At 43.2% G+C, this 22,763-nt stretch overlaps 1 protein-coding gene across 1 annotated transcript in view; it reads right to left on the reverse strand.

Moving 5' to 3' along the window:
• The window catches only part of ipo9 (importin 9), a 133,035-nt gene that overhangs the window by 106,850 nt on the left and 3,422 nt on the right, over window positions 1-22,763 (reverse strand). The window contains exons 2-3 of the mRNA XM_078242341.1: window positions 8,885-8,946; window positions 7,163-7,249 (exon numbers count right to left, since the gene is read on the reverse strand). Of these exons, the coding sequence (XP_078098467.1) occupies window positions 7,163-7,249; window positions 8,885-8,946 (149 nt within the window). The remainder of the gene's footprint in view (window positions 1-7,162; window positions 7,250-8,884; window positions 8,947-22,763) is intronic.

Raw genomic sequence — 22,763 nt, forward strand, 5'->3', positions numbered from 1 at the left:
GTGAAATCTATTCTCTCAGAAGATTGTTAGTCTGTGGAATTGTCTTCCCCAGAGGTTGTGCAGGCTGAGTCTTTAAATTTATTTATAAGCTGAGAAAGACAGATTTTTGATAAACAAAGTTTATGGTGGAGTCGACAGAAAGGCAGAGCTGAGAACACAACCAGATCAGCCACCATCACAGAGCGCGCTTAAGGGGCCATATGGCCTAACTCCTGCTCCTCAGTCCTATGTTCCTATAAATCGCTGGGGAGAGGGAGCAAAGAAAGAGGCTTCAAGGAGAAGGTAGTTAAGAAGGCATACAGCATGCTTACCTTCATCGGCCGGGGCATTGAGTTTAAAAATTATCAAGTCATGCTGCAGCTTTATAGAACCTTAGTTAGGCCGCACTTGGAATTTCGTGTTCAATTCTGGTCGCCACACTATCAGAAGGATGTGGAGGTTTGGAGAGGGTATAGAAAAGATTTACCAGGATGTTGCCTGGTATGGAGGGCATTAGCTATGAGGAGAGGTTTGAGAAACTTGGTTTGTTCCCACCAGAACAACGGAGGTTGAGAATAGAAGTCTGATAGAAGTCTACAAGTCTGATAGAAGTCTACAAGATTATAAGGGGGCATGGACAGAGTGGATAGTCAGAAGCTTTTTCCTCAAAGTGGAAGAGTCAATTACTAGGGGGCATAGGTTTAAGGTTTAAGATGTACGAGGCAAGTTTTTCTTTCACACAGGTGGATGCCTGGAACTCGCTGCCAGGAGAGGTAGTGGAAGCAGATACAATAGTGACTTTTAAGCAGCGCCTTGACAAACACATGAATAGAATGGGAATAGAAGGATACGGTCCCCGGAAGGGTAGGGGGTTTTAGTTCAGTTGGGTAGCACAGTCGGTGCAGGCTTGGAGGGCAGAAGGGCCTGTTCCTGTGCTATAATTTTTTTTGTTCTTTGATAACTTGTGTTTGAAATGCTCCAAGTAGTAAAGGCTCAGGGAAAACCCTAGAAAGCTGAAACAGCAACTGAAGAGAAAATAAGGGAATCAAGGCTTATAGGAAAGGGCAGGAAAATGGACATGTGGAATGTCAGATTAGCCATGATCCTATTGAATGGTGCAGCAGGCTCAAGGGGCCAAATGGCCTACTCCTGTTCCTATTTCTTATGGTCTTATGAAGGTCCATGACTCTGTGCTGCAAGCCACTGGGGCAAAATTCTGCTCTTTGGAGCAGAAATATTCTGGTTGGCTTGGCTGAACAACTGAAATTGTGCCCGAATTGAAAAATGGGACTCCTTCAAAGAGATAGTACTGCAGGCAACACCAAGATATATTCTCTTGAATGAGAAAGATAGGACAATCCAGAACACTCTGGATGACGAGACAGATGAAAAGGAATACGTATGACTGATGTCAGGTAGAAAATACAAAGGAGAAAAACTAATCCAAAAAGGAAAAGACTAACAGCTAACATAAAAGGAAATCCTAAAGGTTTCTATACACATTCTAACCTTGTATAGTAAGGTTTATTTTGTTTGCTCAAAACCAGTGAAATTTAATAACTTTATCCCCTTTAAACAAAAAGGTACTAGTCCCTAACCAAAAGCTTTGGGGTCTAGTTCAGGATCATAACATTACTTTAACTGCCAGTTATTATTAACGCCAATCCACCAGGACCAGATAGATCCCTTTGCAAACCCCATGTATCATAATCACTGATCCTCAAATACTCCTCTACTTACCCTACCTCAATCCCCAGGGCTAGTTCTAGCAATGTTTTCTGCCCCATTGGGCTAGAAACACACTGGTCAAGAAAGATCCCTTCTACAAATTTCAGAATTCCACCTTGTCTTTAATCTTTACAATATTACTATCCCAGTCTGTATTAAGATAATCAAGTCCTCATTATTACTGCTCAACAGTTCTTGTATTTTTCTGTACCTTGCCTGCAAATTTGTTCATAGAATCATAGAAACCCTACAGTGCAGAAAGAGGCCATTTGGCCCATCGAGTCTGCACCGATCACAATCCCACCTAGGCCCTAACCCCATACCCCTACATATTTACCCACTAATCCCTCTAACCTACACATCTCAGGACACTAAGGGGCAATTTTAGCACGGCCAATCAACCTAACCCGCACATCTTTGGACTGTGGGAGGAAACCGGAGCACCCGGAGGAAACCCACGCAGACACGAGGAGAACATGCAAACTCCGTACAGACAGTGACCCGAGCCAGGAATCGAACCCAGGTCCCTGGAGCTGTGAAGCAGCAGTGCTAACCACTGTGCCACCCATTGTTTGTCTTTCACCTCAGCTCCCAAGGCCCATGGTATACATGATGTGGAGATGCCGGCGTTGGACTGGGGTAAACACAGTAAGAAGTTTAACACCACCAGGTTAAAGTCCAACAGGTTTATTTGGTAGCAAAAGCCACACAAGCTTTCGGAGCTGCAAGCCCCTTCTTCAGGTGAGTGGGAATTCTGTTCACAAACAGAGTTTATAAAGACACAGACTCAATTTACATGAATAATGGTTGGAATGCGAATACTTACAACTAATCAAGTCTTTAAGAAACAAAACAGCATGAGTGGAGAGAGCTTCAAGACAGGCTAAAAAGATGTGTATTGTCTCCAGACAAGACAGCCAGTGAAACTCTGTGGGGGTTACAAATAGTGGGACATGAACCCAATATCCCGGTTGAGGCCGTCCTCGTGTGTGCGGAACTTGGCTATCAGTTTCTGCTCAGTGACTCTGCGCCGTCGTGTGTCGCGAAGGCCGCCTTGGAGAACGCTTACCCGAATATCAGAGGCCGAATGCCCGTGACCGCTGAAGTGCTCCCCAACAGGAAGAGAACAGTCTTGCCTGGTGATTGTCGAGCGACAATCACCAGGCAAGACTGTTCTCTTCCTGTTGGGGAGCACTTCAGCGGTCACGGGCATTCGGCCTCTGATATTCGGGTAAGCGTTCTCCAAGACGGCCTTCGCGACACACGACGGTGCAGAGTCGCTGAGCAGAAACTGATAGCCAAGTTCCGCACACACGAGGACGGCCTCAACCGGGATATTGGGTTCATGTCCCACTATTTGTAACCCCCACAGAGTTTCACTGGCTGTCTTGTCTGGAGACAATACACATCTTTTTAGCCTGTCTTGAAGCTCTCTCCACTCATGCTGTTTTGTTTCTTAAAGACTTGATTAGTTGTAAGTATTCGCATTCCAACCATTATTCATGTAAATTGAGTTTGTGTCTTTATATGCTCTGTTTGTGAACAGAATTCCCACTCACCTGAAGAAGGGGCTTGCAGCTCCGAAAGCTTGTGTGGCTTTTGCTACCAAATAAACCTGTTGGACTTTAACCTGGTGTTGTTAAACTTCTTACCATGGTATACACCCAGTAGTGTAAACACTTCTCCAATGTTCCTGTGTTTGCAGGGAAGTCCATGTATAATTTTAATCGGTTTTGTTTCCTTACATGCAATTGTCAAGGAATCGAAGTGTATCAATCAATTAACTCAATAGTATCATACTGTGAGCTTTTGTCTTTATGTGGGTACGATATTGCCTTAGGCCAAAGTAAGGTTACATTTTATGGTTCTACTGCAGGACCAAATGTTGAAGGAAACTCACAGTTACATTTTATGGCTTGATTAGAAGACATGTGAAGTTTCTTATTTTTTAAATGTGAAAACAAATGCTGTAGAATCGCAGCAGAGATTAGGCTTTAGGTCTGGAAAGTACTGAGACAGTTATGTGTATTCCCCGGTATCTCAAATCACAGTTCTATGTCTTGTATTAGCTTTTCAACATAATGTTCCTTAAAGAGAAACAGCTATTTTCATTCAAAGTATGCAACAGACATGCATTACTGTGGGCTTTATCAGTTTCTGTAAATCACTGTTATAGTTATGTCACTTCTGTTCCCGAGCAACATGTAAATGTTACAGTATTTTGTGTATCTTGCTACCTCAACTTTAACACACTATTCACCTTTATGTACTGATTCGAGCAGTCATTTTGTAATTGCTATATTAGTTTAAGATCCCATATCTTGAATTTTTAGTTTATTTTTATACTTGCTTCAGCCATCAGCAGTCACTAAGAAGTTTACATATAGGCACTCGAACTTTCCAGAGCATCCAAGTTGTGTCAGTTAGCTCTTTTGGAGAGTGAGCCTGAGCATCAATCATTAGGAAGTGAAATCACATATCCTCTTATCACAAATAAGCAGACTCACAAAGTACCTTGTGGTGTCTTGCTTTCTGGGAAAAGCCATCAAGAGAAGGATGTTCCCACAAGTGACTGACACCTTAGAGAACCAGTCAGGAGTTAATGGAAAGAAATATCAGTCAGGTGACTGTTATCAACCCCACTGACATTCAGTGCAAGGGCATCCTAAATCCCAAAAGGGAAACTTAGAACACCGGTTCTTAACTATATTTTCCGACGATTTGGAAAAATGTGACAAAGATGAAACCTGGTAAGGAAAGGGATCAATCGTTTTGTAAATTATTCAAACAAAACCTTTATTAAACTTTAAAACATATATGAAAGGCAACAATAAAGATCAACATTTACAAACTGCAACAATGCTTAAATTACGCCCTCCCCAATCTATCTACTTTCCGAGAATACACCTTCCCTAAAACATCCCATAGGTTTTAACACGATGAGCCAAATCCAACAAATGCTTGCCACACTTAGCCCATAGCTTTCTTTTGGAAATCTTCTAGATTAGAGAATTTATGGGGTCAGGCACAGACAGACTGGGTGTGGTTATGATCGCAATTCCGAGACTGCTAGTCTCCACTTCGCTTAATGAAGTATCTGCTTCCCCTTGCTACTAAGCTACTCTGCATCTCAAGTCCTCAGTGCAGCTAAATCCCTATCAGTTTCTTTTTTATCCAATTTTTTTCTTTTCATTTCATTCCAACTTCCTCATGGAATTTAAACTCCAGCAGCTACTGTGATTGGATTTAAACGCATCACCAGAGCATTGCCTAGACCTCTGGATTAACAGACCAGTGACAGGCCACTATCCCACTATCTCCCCTCTCCCAACTTCCTAACATTACTATCATCCTTGAGACCAGAGAGTGATCATGCACCACTTAATCAATTAGACATTGATCATGTACTGCTCAGGCCATACAGATCTCAATAATACCATTAATCATGCATGGAGGCAGCTGCTAGAAAGAGTTAATAAGCAACAACTTTCAGTTATATAGTTAAGAAAGCCCATCAACACCTCTACTTTCTCAGGAGGTGAAGGAAATATATCCGCTACCACTCTCGCCAACTTTTACAGATGCATCATAGAATGCATCCTTTCTGCTTGTATCACAGCTTGGTACAACTCCTGCTCTGTCCAAAGCCACAAGAAACTACAAACAGTCGCGAACGAAGCCCAGTCCATTACGCAAACCAGCCTCCCATCCACTGACTCTGTCTACACTTCCCACTGCCTTGAAAAAGCAGCCAGCATAATCCAAGGACCCCACACACACCCCGGACATGCTCTCTTCCACCTTCTTCCGTCAGGAAAAAGATAAAGGTCTGAGGTCGCATACCAACCAACTCAAGAACAGCTTTTTCCCTGCTACCATCAGACTTTTGAATAGACCTACCTTATACTGAGTTGATCTTTCTCTACACCCCAGCTATGACTGTAACACTACATTCTGCACCCTTCTCTATGAACAGTATGCTTTGTCTGTATAGCGTGCAAGAAACAATACATGTGACAATAATAAATCAAGTCAGTACCAAGGCATGCAACAAGAAGAAAGAGAAGACAGACTTCAGTCAACAGAACAAGAGACAGTGCCACAGACAACCAGAACTAATGTTCCAGCACAAACTGATTGATTCACAGCTTTTGCTGAGTATTGCAATTCACTGCATAAATTCTGTGAAACTTATGATAACATATTTGCACCCAGTGATCCATAGCTAGTTGGGACTGCATTTTCTTTTGAGATAGCTCTCCCAAACTCATCCCAGCAATTGTAATCGACTTAAGTATTATAATTGAGACTAGCGTGCACCCCAGATCTTACATACTTCCCAAATTGACTCCCTCTTCAACATATCTGCTCCACCACCTCTTTCCTGTACCAGCAATTTATTTGTTCAAAACTGCCACCTCTCCCATTCTTTTTTTCCTTCCCTATCTTTCCTGAATAACTTGCAGTCAGGGATAGTAAGTTCCCAAACCTCCCATTTTATGTGCCAGATTTGTTACTGGCATTATATTGTGGCCCCATGTGACAGCTTACGCTTGCAGCTCACTAACTAACCTTATTTAGTATGAAAATGATGAACTCTGTACTTCGCAAAAGCTTAAATTTGAGAGATATCCATTCAAATTGAAGTGAAACAAAAGATGATTGTGGAAAGTAGGGTATAATTAGAATTCCTGGCTATGAAATCATTGGACTTTTGAGTCCTGATTGCCACAGTGATGGGTCTCAGATAAAAGGGAAAACCATGAACTAGGTTGTGACTTAACAATTGCTCTGGAGGTCAGAGCTTGACAAGAGGAAAAGACAAAATTGCAGCTAATATGGTTTTGAATTTCAGCTGATGTAGTGGTGTCCCCCACCCACACACAAACTGCTGATGCTATAAACCAAGCAGATTCGTCAAAGAGTCCCTGCTCAGAAAAAAAGAGAACAGAAGCTGCCAGTGGTCCTTGGGATGTGCCAAACAGTTCAGTAAAGGAATTGTGAAGTTCTGAATGGGAGGCAGAACGGAAGGAGATCGTGGGTAGCTGGGAAAAGATGACCAAAAACATGGATTCTGGGCACCAAGCAGTGAAAATCTGGAAGGACGCCTTCTGGGGCTCAAGTGAATCAGGTGTGGGGTAAGACTGCCGTGCGAAGGGGCTTTGAGCCTTCCTCCGGTATGAGTAAAGGAGCTGAATCTCCACCTGGGAAATAGAGTGTTGTGGGACTCAGTAGCTGAGATTATAATATACGGAGTGGAAATGCACGCTTTCACCAAATCTAGGCTGCCTTGCCATACGAGTATTTCTTAACTACCATAGTACTACTTGTCTCTCCCAGACTTCTATGCACCTGATTTCTCTCGGTCCTGCTGTTTCACACTGGTTCCCAGCTGTCTGTCAAAAACCATTTCCATTAACAGGTTAGGAGATTATTCATTCTCATGGCATCTTACCCTCTCAGTAGTCTCTGGTGGATGGAATTTCTCGGACTGATTACACCAATGATTTTCCACATATTGTTTGAGAATTACAGATGCCAACTGTGAACAAAGAGTGTGGTTAAATGCTTTTGATCATTTACATTCCTTGATAAACAATCTACTATTTACCAAACTACCATTTACACTTGTTTATCCAAGTTCAATATTCTGTTGGGTTTAGTGTCTTGCCAAATGTTCAGGGTCTTGCGAAAAGCAGGCCCAGGTCTCTTATGATCCGGAGTTTATCTTTACTGTCCAATGTTGACCATCATATAATGACAAAATTCAGGGTTACAATAATGAAGTCACACTCTGTACAGTAGACATTATTCACATGTCCCGATGTTTTTTCTCCCACATCTTGGAAGAAAGACTGATTAACATTCCTTTGAGGGAAAGTCAAATGTGAACTGACAAACTAGTTTATTTCATATCTAACACACAAATGGAATACAATTTGCTCTGAATTTTATCACACAAAAGAAATGAAGTGTGCTACACCACACTATACCCTAAAGGGAAAAATGAAATTTGCAGCCTGACAAAAGTCAAACTGGTCAAGGGAGCAAGCGGGACAGAGACAGCCATCTCTTTCACTTTAGCTCTCTGTCCCAATCGATAAGTCGTCAAGACTTTGATCTCTGACCTTCACCAAGCTGTCTGTGACAGTAATTGGTTGCCAAGCCAACCTGCCAGTACCTTCTTAGATATGATCTCCTGGCAGGTGAAATTAATGGAGCCATTTGAACTGTGAAGACATTTCTGCAATCCCAGTTTCTCACCAGAAATACAGCAAATAATGTGACAGATGTTTAGATTGAATAAACTTCCTTACATAGCTTTTGATGCAAAGATAAAGTAGGTATAGACCCAGATGACAACAGGCTGCCCGCCCCTTTGAGGGAAAAGGCTGACTGGTAGTGATTTAACCTGAGGATTATCACTCAGACGAGGGGCAAGGTTGAGAAAATGGGGTCTTCATTAATAACCTCAGCCGGTATAGGTGTTGAACCCACACTGTTGGTGCCGCTCTGCAAAACAAACCAGGCACCCAGCCAACTGAGCTAACTGACTCCCAATGTGACGTATGGATCAACCACACATGTTGGGTTCAGCTAAAACAGTGAAACATGTACATTATGGACAACTTTGGGACTGGCATCAGCTGTCTTTTGCAGGTCTCATTTTCAGAATGCACAATTCTTAGAAACGTTCAGAAGAATGGAGAGTTCTTTGCCCAGCATCCACAGCAGCAGGGTAGCCACTCTATCCCTGGGAAAGAGTAAGAATTGAATCTTCGCAATTTCTCTGTCACTATCAATGCTGGATAAAGAACTCTCCATTCCATAAAAGCCATTTTTTTCACAATATGCACTGCTACTTGGGGAGTCAGTGTGCTTATATTATTTCTATAATCTGTAAGTGGGCTTGGTGTTTCCAAGGCTGTCCATTGTCCTTTTTTGAGTGTTATATATTTTACGATGCAAGTTATCTGGGTCTCTGTGTAAGCATCTGTCTTTTGTTTTGGAAGTAGTTTTTTGGGGTGTCTATTACAATAAAACCTGTTTAAACAATGTGTAGGTATAAGTTTACTAAAATTCACTTGACACCAAAAGGAACAAAAGTTAAATGCTTGAAGCTCAAATTCCCTTGTGCCATTAGCCAATCCAGACCAAATTGCCATGATGCACATACCTGCCGTATCGCCAAGACACCCTGAGGATCCACAGTCAGTTCAGCCAGGTGAACACCAAACTCTGAAACACATCAATACAATCCACTGAGAAATGCAGACTCTAGGGGAAACGAGGTGGTGAATTAAAAGTCAAGGATAACATTAAAAGGTTAAAAGAGGCTTATGCTGTGGTCAAGGGTAGTAATTCTGAACACTGGATGTTTTAGGTAGTTGTAAAAGGTGACCAAAAAAATTGATAAAAGGGGAGAGACTGGGATGATTAAACTATGATGTGGAGATGCCGGCGTTGGACTGGGGTGAACACAGTAAGATTTTTAACAACACCAGGTTAAAGTCCAACAGGTTTATTTGGTAGCAAATGCCATTAGCTTTCAGAGCACTGCTCCTTCGTCAGATGGAGTGGATATCTGCTCATAACCAAGGCATACAGAGACACAAACTCAAGTTACTGTAGAAACTTGATGTCTTTGTTGATATGCGCGATCTTGGGTAACTTGAGTTTGTGTCTCTGTATGCCTTAGTTATGAGCAGATTTCCACTCCATCTGACGAAGGAGCAGCGCTCTGAAAGCTAATGGCATTTGCTACCAAATAAACCTGTTGGACTTTAACCTGTTGTTAAAATTCTTACTATAACTAAACTAGGCAGAAATAGAAAAACAGATTCTAAGTTTATGCAAAAAAAGGCAAAAGGAAAACAAGGATCCCTTTTGAGGATGAGGCAGGAGAAATAAAGAAAAGGCAGATGCATTAAATAGATATTTTGCTTCTATCTTCACAGTAAAAGACAATGAATGTCACAAAAAGGGGGAACCAAACCACTAATGAGGAATATAATGTAATTATTAATTAATAAAAATACAGGTGAAATTAATGGTCAACAATTCTCCTGGAGCAGACTACCTACACTCCAGTATTGTAAAAGTGGAAGTTGCAGAGATAGTGGACGGACAAATTCTGACCTTCCAGAATTACCGAGATCCTGAAAGTCCATGTAGATTGGAATACAGAAAGATAATGCTGTTACTGAAGAAAGGAAGGAGAGAAAAAAGGCAGCCACACGAATTAGCCTCACATTTGATGTCATTATTAAAGCAGTGGTAACATACATTTAGAAAACCATATTAGGGTGAGCCAACACAGTTTTATGAAATACAAGTCAGAGAGTCTCAGAGTCATAAGGTGAGACCCCCAGCGTCTCGGAATCATAGTCAGTCAGTCAGAGGTCCACTGTACAGAGAAAGGCCCTTTGGAGCATCGCATCTGCACTGGTCAAAGATAAATCACTCAACTATTCTAATGTCATTTTCCGGCACTTGGCCTTTGTTGGAGAAATTCAGTAAGGAAAATTAACTTTTCAGCAAACACTGGATTTGATTTTATATCGTTCCAAAACTTGCGTCTGCGTCAGCTTATAAAGGCAGATTTGCGAGAAACAATTAAACGTGCAAATTTTAAGCGTAGGCTGGAGAGATTGTAAAATAAGTGAGTCTTAATTTGGTTGGGATAATTGAAAGTTGGGATATTTTAAATGATAATGATAAATCTTTTTTTGGATTAAAACTTCTCGTTAGGTTCAAAGATATATTCCTGATACAATTGGCAATGTAAAGATAATTTTATAATTAGATTCTGAGAAGAGAAATAGTCCTAGAATTCTGAATGTTTGCCAAGAAAGAATGACGACGTAACTGCATCCATTTGAGGACTTCACTCCCCATCCTTTTGAAACGAGCAGAGCATTAACCCATTCTGCCCCAGACAGGATGGATCTTTGTTTCAAGATTTGCAGTAGTTTCAAGAAATTTAGGAATTTATTTGTAGATTTTTCAATATAATAGAAATTATTAGCCTAAATCAAAATCCAGCAAAAGTGGGGGGGAGCATCTAGTAAGGAGTTACACAAGACAGAATGGGTGGAGGAGTGCAAGGTTACATTCAGCCATATTGAACAACTTTTGATAACAGTACCGATCTTGGGGCTGTCTGACGATGATGCGAATTATTACACTGCCACAGTGACCCAGCAGCATTTTAGTTGGATTGTGGGGTGGGTGTGTGTGTGTGTTCAAAGTTACTGAACCAATCACAAGACTGGGAGTAGTAGTTCAGAACACAGAGCACCACACCCTGTTGCAAAATTTGAATATGGGCAAGTTGAAAACGGTATCAGATGCGAGATGGGCTCAATGGGAAAGCCTGCTCCTTCCACCAAAAACTGGCAGATTATTATAATTAGGAATGAGGGAAATAATCCAGGGGGATAGATGGACATTGAAGGAAAGGATTAGGTATGTGATGTGTAGATGAGATATGGAGAAGAGAACAGGAAAATAGAACAGATATTATAGGAGAGCTAAGTTGAACAGAGTAGGACAGGATTGAAAGTGGGATTCATTTGATGGATAATGGTGAAGGGAGAAAAAAATAAAACACAGTTTAAGTGGTAGCTATGGATGTAGGAACAAAGTTTTTTTTTTAAAAAGCTGTATACTAATGGACATTTGAAAGCCCACAACACATTTGAATTTGGGACAATTCTGACATAGGAAAATGTATGTTTATCAAGCTACCATTATAATCTTCATGGCAGGCTGGTGCAAAAGGTTAAATCTCACGGGATAAAAGGTGAGCTAGCGAGATAGGTGGAGAACTGGCTTAGCCATAGAAGACAGAGGGTAGCAGTGGAGGGGTCTTTTTCCGGTTGGAGGTCTGTGACTAGTGGTGTTCCGCAGGACTCTGTACTGGGACCTCTGCTGTTTGTGATATATATATAAATGATTTGGAGGAAGATGTAACTGGTGTGATCAGTAAGTTTACGGACGACACAAAGATTGCTGGAGTTGCGGATAGTGATGAACATGGTCAGAGAATACAGCAGGATATAGATAGGCTGGAACATTGGGCTGAGAAATGGCAGATGGAATTTAATCCAGATAAATGTGAAGTGATGCATTTTGGTAGATCTAATGTAAGGGGGAGCTATACAATAAATGGCAGAACCATCAGGAGTATAGACACACAGAGGGACCTGGGTGTACAAGTCCACAGATCCTTAAAGGTGGCAGCACAGGTGGAGAGGGTGGTGAAGAAGGCATATGGCATGCTTGCCTTTATTGGACGGGGCATAGAATATAAAAGTTGGCATATGATGTTGTAGCTGCATAGAACGATGGTTAGGCCACATTTGGAATACTGCGTCCAGTTCTGGTCGCCACACTACCAGAAGGACGTGGAGGCTTTGGAGAGAGTACAGAGAAGGTTTACCAGGATGTTGCCTGGTATGGAGGGTCTTAGCTATGAGGAGAGATTGGGCAAACTGGGGTTGTTCTCCCTGGAAAGGAGGAGGATGAGGGACGACCTGAGAGAGGTGTATAAAATTATGAAGGGCATAGATAGGGTGAACAGTGGGAAGCTTTTTCCCAGGTCGGAGGTGATGACCACAAGGGGTCACGGGTTCAAGGTGAGGGGGGCAAGGTTCAACACAGATGTCAGGGGGACGTATTTTACACAGAGGGTGGTGGGGGCCTGGAATGCACTGCCAAGCAAGGTGGTTGAGTCGGACACGCTGGGATTGTTTAAGACTTATCTAGATAGCCCCATGAACAGACTGAGAATAGAGGGATACAAAAGAATGGTCTAGTTGGGCACATGAGCGGCGCAGGCTTGGAGGGCTGAAGGGCCTGTTCCTGTGCTGTATTGTTCTTTGTTCTATCAGAGCGATGAACAAATCAACTCAACTCATTTTTTAATAAAATGATGCTATTTAAGACAAAGAACGAGCAATCAAACTAAGTTACTGCCTGGAATCAAATAGAAAGTTTTGATTTCTGTTCTAAAGATGTTATGAAGCAAACTGAATAGAATTAAGTAATTGTGGAGAAAGAGATGGGGATCTAAACAGGAAAAGGGAACTGGGATATTCAGTGCAATTCAATTAATTGGAATATTTTGACTTAACACTGAAAGGTGGAATCTGTGGAATTCCCTGCCCAGTGAAGCAGTTGAGGCTACCTCATTGAATGTTTTTAAGACAAGGATACATTTTTGAACAGTAAAGGAATTAAGGGCTATGGTGAGCGGACGAGTAAGTGGAGCCGAGTCCACAAAAAGATTAGCCATGATCTTATTGAATGGTGGAGCAGGTTCAAGGGGCCAGATGGTCTTACTCCTGCTCCTAGTTCTTATGTTGGATGTTAGGGATAAGGCTATCCCCAGAGATAAGGAATGGGAGAATAAATGAGCCGAACATTGAAGAATAGTTTAGCTAAGGCTATTTTAGAAGAAAATAATTGGGTAGACTTTGCCTGCAATATTGCTGCGACAGAGAGCTGCTCCTTCTCGAGGAACAGGATTAACCCCTTTTCAATTAATGAGGGGAAAAGCAATGCTCCTCCCAGAGCTGGCCATAACAGAGGGAGGAGAACTTGAAATCAGCCGAGGAGCAGTATTTCAATGCATGAGGGATTTAATAGATCACCTACGTTCTCAAAAAACATAGGTAATCACTCAACAGCAGCATAGAGACTGGATGAAAATGGCAGAGGAGAATATTCCCAAGTTACCCACACCAGGGTATAAGGTAATGGTGAAACTCATGACAGACAAGAACGGGTTAGGGTTTGTTGGGAGGGACCCTATGAAGTGGTTGTCACAGGACAAACACGTGTCCTCGTTAATGAAAAATACAGTCCACGATGGCAGCACTGGATCCAGCTGAAACCATATCCTAATGAGCGATCCAGTAACAATGAAATGGCCCCAGTGGATGAATGATCCAAGAGAACAAGGGGTTATTATGGTTTTTATAGCCACCATGATGAAAATAGGAATAATTCGGATTTGCAGACAAACTACTAGATTAGGCCAGGTCATGGCACAAGAGAATCAGAGGGGTACCAGAAGAGGAGGCAGAAATAATTTAATTGATTAGATACAAACTTAAAAAGTCAAAAAGCATTTTGTTCATATTTTCAAAATAGCACCAGTGCTCCAATAATTCTGATTCAACAGCAGGATCAAGCAAGAATCACCAGACAACACCCAAGACAGATGTCAAATAAATAGCATGTAATAAAGTGTAACGTGGCTGCTATGTGAATCTGTAAACAAGTTTCACTTACTTGATATTGACCAATATTAAAAAGAGGGAAGGCTGAAGAAACTGTCATGTGTTTACATCTTTTTTGTACTGAACATACAGATTCTGGCTCAGATAGGACCAGCATCTAAGGTCATTTAACGTTCCCCTCGGGAGATACGTGTTAATACTTACTTAAACCTGGCGCATAAATATGCTAAAATGTCCAACCAAAGTGTTGGCAGACCAAACAGCCCAGAATTACAAGTTTCCTGGACACACAATACCAGGATTCTTTAGCAGAGATAGGGAAGGAATTTCATAGCAGTGAGTCTTGTACAGGAAGGTTAGGTCACATGGAGAGATACACACCTATCTATAACCTAAAAAAACCAGCACCTAGCCTTGTCTTAAAACAATGACACCAAAGCCAAAAGGGATATATTGCGCCAAGAGTATGGAAGACACTAGGAGAAACCTAGGCATAAGTGAATGTCACTTCACGGTAGATTGAACTAGTGGCAATGCCTGATTCCACCCAGTAATGACCAATCTTGTAACATCTCATTGTTTCAAGGGAGGCAACACTTACCCAACTCTCAATGGTACATACTGGATTTGTGGGGATAGGGCATATCCTTGGTTCCCTGTCGAATGGAAGGGATCGTGTTACCTTGGATATGTAATCCCATACATATATCACACTCCTAAACACCCTCCCTTATCAAGACATTGATGAGTTATTACAGAGGCAGAACGGTTTTTTGGCATGATATTTCCTTCATATGGAGTTGGGAGAGTGATGCGAGAAACTGAGCTTCTTTGCTCGATTTTGGAATAAGTTGCCAATGTTACAGCCATTGCCCTTACTAAGGTTAATGAGGAGATGGTTGCCATGCACACTGTATTACTTCAACATTGAATGGCATTGGATGTCTTGGCAGCCAGGGGTAGAACATGTGCAGTAATTGGATCAGAATGTTGCACATACCAGATAATTCTGAAAACATAACCAATCTGGTTGTCCATATCAAAAAGGAAATAGAAAAACTTAAGCAGCCCCAACCATTTACTCTAGGTGGTTGATTCTCAGGTTGGCTAGGCTCCCTCGGAACATCAATCCTGCAATTATACAATCCTGTATTATTTTTCACTATGATCTCAGCATTAGTGGTAATTATAAACGTGCTTAAATGCGGCTTTGCACAAGTAGTTAAGTCCACAAAAAGTACAGCATCATAGAACATTACAGCGCAGTACAGGCCCTTCGGCCCTCGATGTTGGATGATAGTCAGAGTAAAGAGAGGATCCCAGAGGTCAGATCACCCTTTGGAATTTAAGAATATTGACTTGGACACATGTATTTAGTGGCCTAGTCTTAGGCTAGCCAAGGGCCAAAAGGGGGGAAATATGTTGGAGAAATTCATAGGTTAGAGAAATTTTAAATAATCAGGGATTTAAGAGACTAATAAAACTACCAGCATGGAGTAGGATTGCAGGATTGATGTTCCCAGGGAGCCTAGCCAACCTGAAAATCAACCACCTAGAGTAAATGGTTGGGGCTGCTTAAGTTTTTCCATTTCTTTTTTGATACGGGTGAAAAAGTTCTTCCTCACATCCCCTCACCTTAAATTTATGCCCCTGGGCATTGATTTCTCCACCAAGGGAAAAAATTTCTTCCTGTCCACTCTATACCCCCCACCCCACCTTCAGTCTCATTTGCACCAAGGAAAACTACCCCAGTCTATCTAATCTCTCTTCAGAACTAAAACTTCCCAACAAGGCAACATTCAGATAAAGCTCCTCTGCACCCTTTCCACTGCTATCACATCCCTCCTATAATGTGAACTCCAGAACTGTACACAATTCTCTAGCTGTGGCCTAACCAACGTTTTACATAATTCCAGCATAACCTCTCTGCTCTTAAGCTCTATGCCTCGGCTAATAAAGGCAAGTACTCCACATGCCTTTTAACCACTTCATCCACCTCAATTTAATTTAACCTTGTCGTTGTATCGCGCACAAATACAAATACAATGAAAAGTGAGCTTGCAGGCTCCCAAGATACAAAATAAAAACAAATGCAAGTAGTCATTATAAAATAGTGCCAATACTCATTAAGTGTATACATGCATATTGCACAATACCCATCGCCTGGGAATATGTTAAAGGATGGAGTTCAGCTGGGTAACAGCTCTGGGGGAGAAGCTGTTCCTGAGCCTGGTGATATGGGCTCGAATGCATCTGTAGCACCTCCCAGGTAGCAGGGGGGGCAAACAGTCTGTGGCTGGGATCTCTAGTAATGCTGAGAGATCTTTGCAGACAGCATTTGTGATAAATGTCCTAGATGGCTGGGTGCCAATGATGTATTGGCCATGCTAAATTGCCCCTTAGTGCCGGGGGACTAGCTAGGGTAAATGCATGGGGTTGTGGGGATAGGGTCTGGATGGGATTGTGGTCAGTGCAGACTCGATGGGCCGAACAGCCTCCTTCTGCACTGTAGGATTCTATGATTGGGCAACCCACTGCAGAGCTTTCCGGACAGAAATGGAGCAACTGCCGTACCACGCCGTAATGCAGTTCAACAAGAAGCTCTCTATTGTGCACCGGTAGAAGTTTGAGAGAAGCTGGGGGGAAATGTTGGCTCTCTTTAGCCTCCTCAGGAAGCATAGGTGCTGCTGAGCCTTCACCAGGGAGGAGTTGAGGGACCATACATGATGTGGACGCCCAGGAATTTGAAACTGCAGACCCTTTGCACCTCGACCCCATTGATGCAAATGGGGGTGTGTGCCACCTCTGGACTTCCTGAAGTCCACAATGAGTTCTTTGGTCTTTATTGTTGAGGGCCAGATTGTTTACAGCACTCCACATCACCAGATGTTGGAGCCCTTGTTATTATTGACTTGTTGTTATTAGTGATGAAGCCGACCACTGTAGTGTCGTCCGCAAACCTGATGGTGGTATTGGTGTCATGGACAGGCACACAGTCATAGGTGAAGAGGGAGGAGAGAATGGGGCTCAGCACGCATCTTTGTTGAGTCCCAGTGCCCAGGGTTAGGGTGGGAGAGGTGAAGTTACCCAACCTAACAGATTGGGGCCTGTTGGTTAGGAAGTCCAGGGTCCAGTTACGGAGGGAGGTGTTGACTCCTTGACTATGGAGTTTATGGACAAGCTTGGTGGGGATGGTGGTGTTAAATGCTGAACGTTTAACCTGTCATTCTACCTTAAGGGACCGAGGTACACGCACATCAAGGTTCCTCTGATCCTCGGTGCTTTGCTGGGTCCTGCCATTCATCATGTATTCCCATGCCTTGTTTGCAGTGCCCAGGTGCACCACCTCACACTTAGGATAGAATCCCTTCAATGCAGGAGGCGGCCATTTGGCCCATCCAATCTGCACTGGTGCTCCGACGGAGTATCTTACCCAGGCCCTCTCCCTGTAATCCCACATATTTACACCGGTAATTCCCCTAACCAAACATCTTGTGACACTGAGGGGCAATTTGCATGCCCAATCCACCTAGCCTGCATACCATCGGACAGTGGGAGGAAACCGGATGACCCCAAGGAAACCCACACAGACATAAGGAGAACATGCAAACTCCACAGTCACCCAAGGTCAGAATTGAACCCGAGTCCCTGGCGCTGTGAGGCAGCCGTGCTAATCATTGTGCCACTCTGGATTGAACTCCATTTGCCATTGACCAAACCATCAGACTAGCCCACTGAGATCCTCCTCTAATCTAAGGCCATCGTCCTCGTTATTTACCATTGCCACTAATTTTCGTATCATTGCAAACTTACTGATCAACCCTCTTACATTCAAGTCTGAATCATTATTATAAATCACAAACAGCAAGGGCTCCAACACTGATCCCTGTGGGACCCCACTGGACACAGTCCTCCAGTCAGAAAAACACCCCTTGACCATCACCTTCTGCTTTCTGCCACTCGGCCAATTCTCAATCCAATTTGCCAAATTTCCCTTGGATCCCATGGGCTCTTACTTTCGCTGTCAGTCTGCCATATGGGACCATAGCAAAATTCTTGCTGAAGACCAAGTAGACTACGTCAATTGCATTGTACTCAAAAAATTCAAATAGGTCAAATAGGTCCCTTAACAAAACCATGCTGACTGTTCTTGATTAATCTCTGCCTCTCCAAATGCAGATTAATTCTCTCAGAATTGCTTCCAATAGTTTCCCCACCACTGAGGTAAGACTGAATGGCCTGTAGTTTCTGGTTTATCCCCTCTTGAATAATGGTACCACATTGGCTGTCCTCCAGCGTCTCTCCTGTGGCCAGAGAGGAATTGAAAATTACTTCTCGCACCCTTCTATTTCCTCCCTTGCCTCATTCAACAGCCCGGGATACATTTCATCCGGCCCCAGAAATTTATCTACTTTCAAGCCTGCCAAGCCACTCAGAACCTCCTCTCTGTCTATATTAATTTATTTAACTGTCACAGTTTAAATCACAGTCCTTCTCCCTGCTTTCTCTAACCACATCATCTCTCTCACTCGTGAACACCGACACAAAAGATTCAATTAGAATCCTACCTACATCTTCCAGACCCACACATACATTGCCGCTGTGGTCCAGAATGGACTTACTCTTTCCCTAGTTATCCTCTTACCCTTAATGCTCTTCCAAACAACTTAAGATGCTCCTTTATTTTACCTGCCAGTATCCTTTCATGTCCTCTTTTTGCTCTCCTAATTCCCTTTCTAAGTTCCCTCTTGCACATTCTACACTCTTCTCGGGCTTCTGCTGTTTTGAGCCCTCCATGTCTGCCATGAGCCTCCCATGTTAATTTTATCAAATGCTGTATATATCCCTCGATATCCAGGGTTCACTGGATTTGTTGGTCCCACCGTTTTTCTTTATTGAAACATTTGGCCCTGTACTGTCCCAATTTCTTTCTTGAATGCATCCCACTGTTCTGTCACAGATTTATCTACATGTGTCTGCTCCCAGTACGCTCTAGCCAAATCAGATCTGATCTCATTAAAATCAGCCTTCCCGCATTTTAGATCTTTGATTTGAGGCCCATCCTTGTCCTTTTCCATAACAATCTTGAATCTAACAGAGTTACGATCGTTGTCTGCGGAATGCTCCCTACTGATACTTCAACCATTTGTCCGACTTCATTGCCTAAAACTATGTCCAGGACTGTGTCCCACCCCCCGCCACCATAGGACCAGCTACATACTGGCTTCGAAGGTTCTCCTCTAAATTCCACTCCCTCTAAATCTTTCAGACTATGACTACCCCAGTTAACTGGTCTATGTCTTCCTGATTCATTTGCTGTCTCTTCAAATTTTGGCTGTGCATCTCCTCCTGCTGAACCTTCTCTCAGGATCCCACCCTGCTGCCAAGTTAGTTTAAACCCTTCCCAACAGCACTAGCCTATCTCCCTGCAAGGATGTTGGTCTCATTTCGGTTTAGGTCCACCTTGAACAGGTCCCACCATCCCTCAAAACGGTCCTAATGTCCCAGAAATCTAAAGCTCTCCCTCCTACAACATCTCTGCAGCCACGCATTCATCTGGGCCAACCTCTTATTTCTATACCCACTAGCACGTGGCACCAAACGTAATCCAGAGGTTACTATCTGCTGGGTCCTGTTTCATGATCTATTTCCGAGCTCCCTAAATTCTGCTTTCAGGATCTTATCCCTTTTTCTACCGATATCGTTGGAAAATAAGTACCACGATCTCAGTCTGTTTGTCCTCCCACTTCAGAATGCTGTTCAGTGATATTCCTGACCCTGGCACCAGGGAGGTAACACGCCATCCTGGAGTCTCTTTTGATGCCACAGATATTTCTGTCTGTTCATCATAGGTTGAGAAACTGAAAAGAAACCTATTAATATAGAAAATAGGAGGCCCTTCAATCCTGCTCCACCATTCAGTATGGGCAGCACGGTAGCACAGTGGTTAGCACTGCTGCTTCACAGCTCCAGGGACCTGGGTTCGATTCCCGGCTCGGGTCACTGTCTGTGTGGAGTTTTCACATTCTCCTCGTGTCTGCGTGGGTTTCCTCCGGGTGCTCCGGTTTCCTCCCATAGTCCAAAGATGTGCGGGTTAGGTTGATTGGCCATGCTAAAAATTGCCCTTAGTGTTCTGAAATGTGTAAATTAGAGGGATTAGTGGGTAAATATATAGGGATACGGGTGGGATTGAGGTCGGTGCAGACTCGATGGGCCGAATGGCCTCTTTCTGTACTGTAGGGATTCTATGATTGCTTCTATCATGGCTGATCATCCAATTCAATAGCCTGATCCTGCCTTCCCCCGATATCATAAGAACATAAGAAATAGGAGCAGGAGTAGGCCATCTAGCCCCTCGAGCCTGCCCCGCCATTCAATAAGATCATGGCTGATCTGAAGTGGATCAGTTCCACTTACCCGCCTGATCCCTATAACCCCTAATTCCCTTACCGATCAGGAATCCATCTATCCGTGATTTAAACATATTCAACGAGGTAGCCTCCACCACTTCAGTGGGCAGAGAATTCCAGAGATTCACCACCCTCTGAGAGAAGAAGTTCCTCTTCAATTCTGTCCTAAACTGACCCCCCTTTATTTTGAGGCTGTGCCCTCTAGTTCTAGTTTCCTTTCTAAGTGGAAAGAATCTCTCCACCTCTACCCTATCCAGCCCCTTCATTATCTTATAGGTCTCTATAAGATCCCCCCCTCAGCCTTCTAAATTCCAACGAATACAAACCCAATCTGCTCAGTCTCTCCTCACAATCAACACCCCTCATCTCTGGTATCAACCTGGTGAACCTTCTCTGCACTCCCTCCAAGGCCAATATATCCTTCCGCAAATAAGGGGACCAATATTGCACACAGTATTCCAGCTGCGGCCTCACCAATGCCCTGTACAGATGCAGCAAGACGTCTCTGCTTTTATATTCTATCCCCCTTGCGATATAGGCCAACATCCCATTTGCCTTCTTGATCACCTGTTGCACCTGCAGACTGGGTTTTTGCGTCTCATGCACAAGGACCCCCAGGTCCCTCTGCACAGCAGCATGTTGTAATTTCTTTCCATTTAGATAATAATCCAATTTGCTATTATTTCTTCCAAAGTGAATAACCTCGCATTTGTTAACGTTATACTCCATCTGCCAGATCCTCGCCCACTCACTCAGCCTGTCCAAATCTCTCTGCAGACCTTCTACGCCCTCCACACAATTCACTTTTCCACTTATCTTTGTGTTGTCTGCAAACTTTGTTACCCTACACTCAGTCCCCTCCTCCAGATCGTCTATATAAATGGTAAATAGTTGAGACCCCAGTACCGATCCCTGCGGCACTCCACTAGTCACCATCTGCCAACCAGAAAAGCACCCATTTATTCCGACTCTCTGCTTCCTTTGATGCCCTTTGTACAAAGAGTCATATCTAATTCCTTCTTTAAAAAAACAATGTTTTGGCCTCAACTGCTTTCTGTTGTAGCAAGTCCCACAGGCCGACCACTCTCTGGGTGAAGAAATTTCTCTTCATCTCAGTCCTAAATGGTTTATCCTGTATCCTCAGACTGAGACCCCTCGTTCTGGACACCCCCACCATCGGGAACATCCTTCTTGCATCTACCCTGTCTAGGCCTGCTAGAATTTTATAAATTTCTATGAGATTCCCCGCCACCCCCCCTCCCCACATTTTTCTGAACTCCAGCAAATGCAATCCTAATAGACTCAATCTCTCCTCACATGCCAATCCCACCATCCCAGGAATCTGTCTGGTACACCTTCTCTGCTCCCTCTAGAGCAAGAGCATCCTTCCTCAGCAAAGGAGACCAAAACTGCACACAATATTCCAGGGGTGGTCTCACCAAAGCCCTGTATAATTGCAGCAAGACATCCTTGTTCCTGTACTTGAATCCTCTTGCGATGAAGATTAGCATACCATTTGCCTTCTTTACCGCCTGCTGAACCTGCACGCTTAGTTTCAATGACTGGTTTACAATACAGACCGGAAGCAGATGTTTACATGCGGATTATCAAAAGACATTCAATAAGTTGCGACAAGTAAGGTTGTTGTACAGATAAGGGTTGGGGGAAATACAGTAACAGGAATAAAGGATTAATTTATCAGACAGAATACACAGATCACATTCAAGGCGATAGGCTAGCGGGTGGGGTTTGAAGTTTATTTATTAGTGTCACAAGTTACTTCGAAAATCCCCGAGTTGCCACACTCCGGCACCTGTTTGAGTACACTGAGGGAGAATTTAGCATGGCCAATACACCAAACCAGCACGTCTTTCAGATTATGGGAGGAAACCAGAGCACCCAGAGGAAACTCACGCAGACACGGGGAGAACATGCAGACTCTGCAGACAGTCACCCAAGCTGAGAATCGAACCTGGGTCCCTGACGCTGAGAGGGAGCAGTGCTAACCATTGTGCCACCGTGTCAGAGGGATCAGCATTGGAGCATCATTGACTGAAGAGGAAGAGACAGAATGTAATTCACCTAACTTTGCGATTGAAACAAATCTGAGGAATGTAAGCTCGGAGGAGGAAACAAAAAGTCTGCAAAGAGATGCACAAGATAAATCAGCATGCAGCCAGATAGAGAATACAGGGAGGAAAGTACGGTTGCTAAATTTGCTGACAATACAAAGATAGGATACTGTGAAGAGAAGGCTACAAAGGGACATGAATAAGTTAGGTGAATGGGCAATAGTCTGGCAAATGGGAGTATAATGTGAGCAAATTTGAAATTCTCAATTTTGGCAGGAAGAATTAAAAAGCAGATTATCTAAATGGTGAGACCCTGAGATTCAGAG

The sequence above is a fragment of the Mustelus asterias genome, chromosome 25 (genome assembly GCF_964213995.1).
Source record: "Mustelus asterias chromosome 25, sMusAst1.hap1.1, whole genome shotgun sequence".
In the NCBI taxonomy this organism is placed as follows: domain Eukaryota; kingdom Metazoa; phylum Chordata; class Chondrichthyes; order Carcharhiniformes; family Triakidae; genus Mustelus; species Mustelus asterias.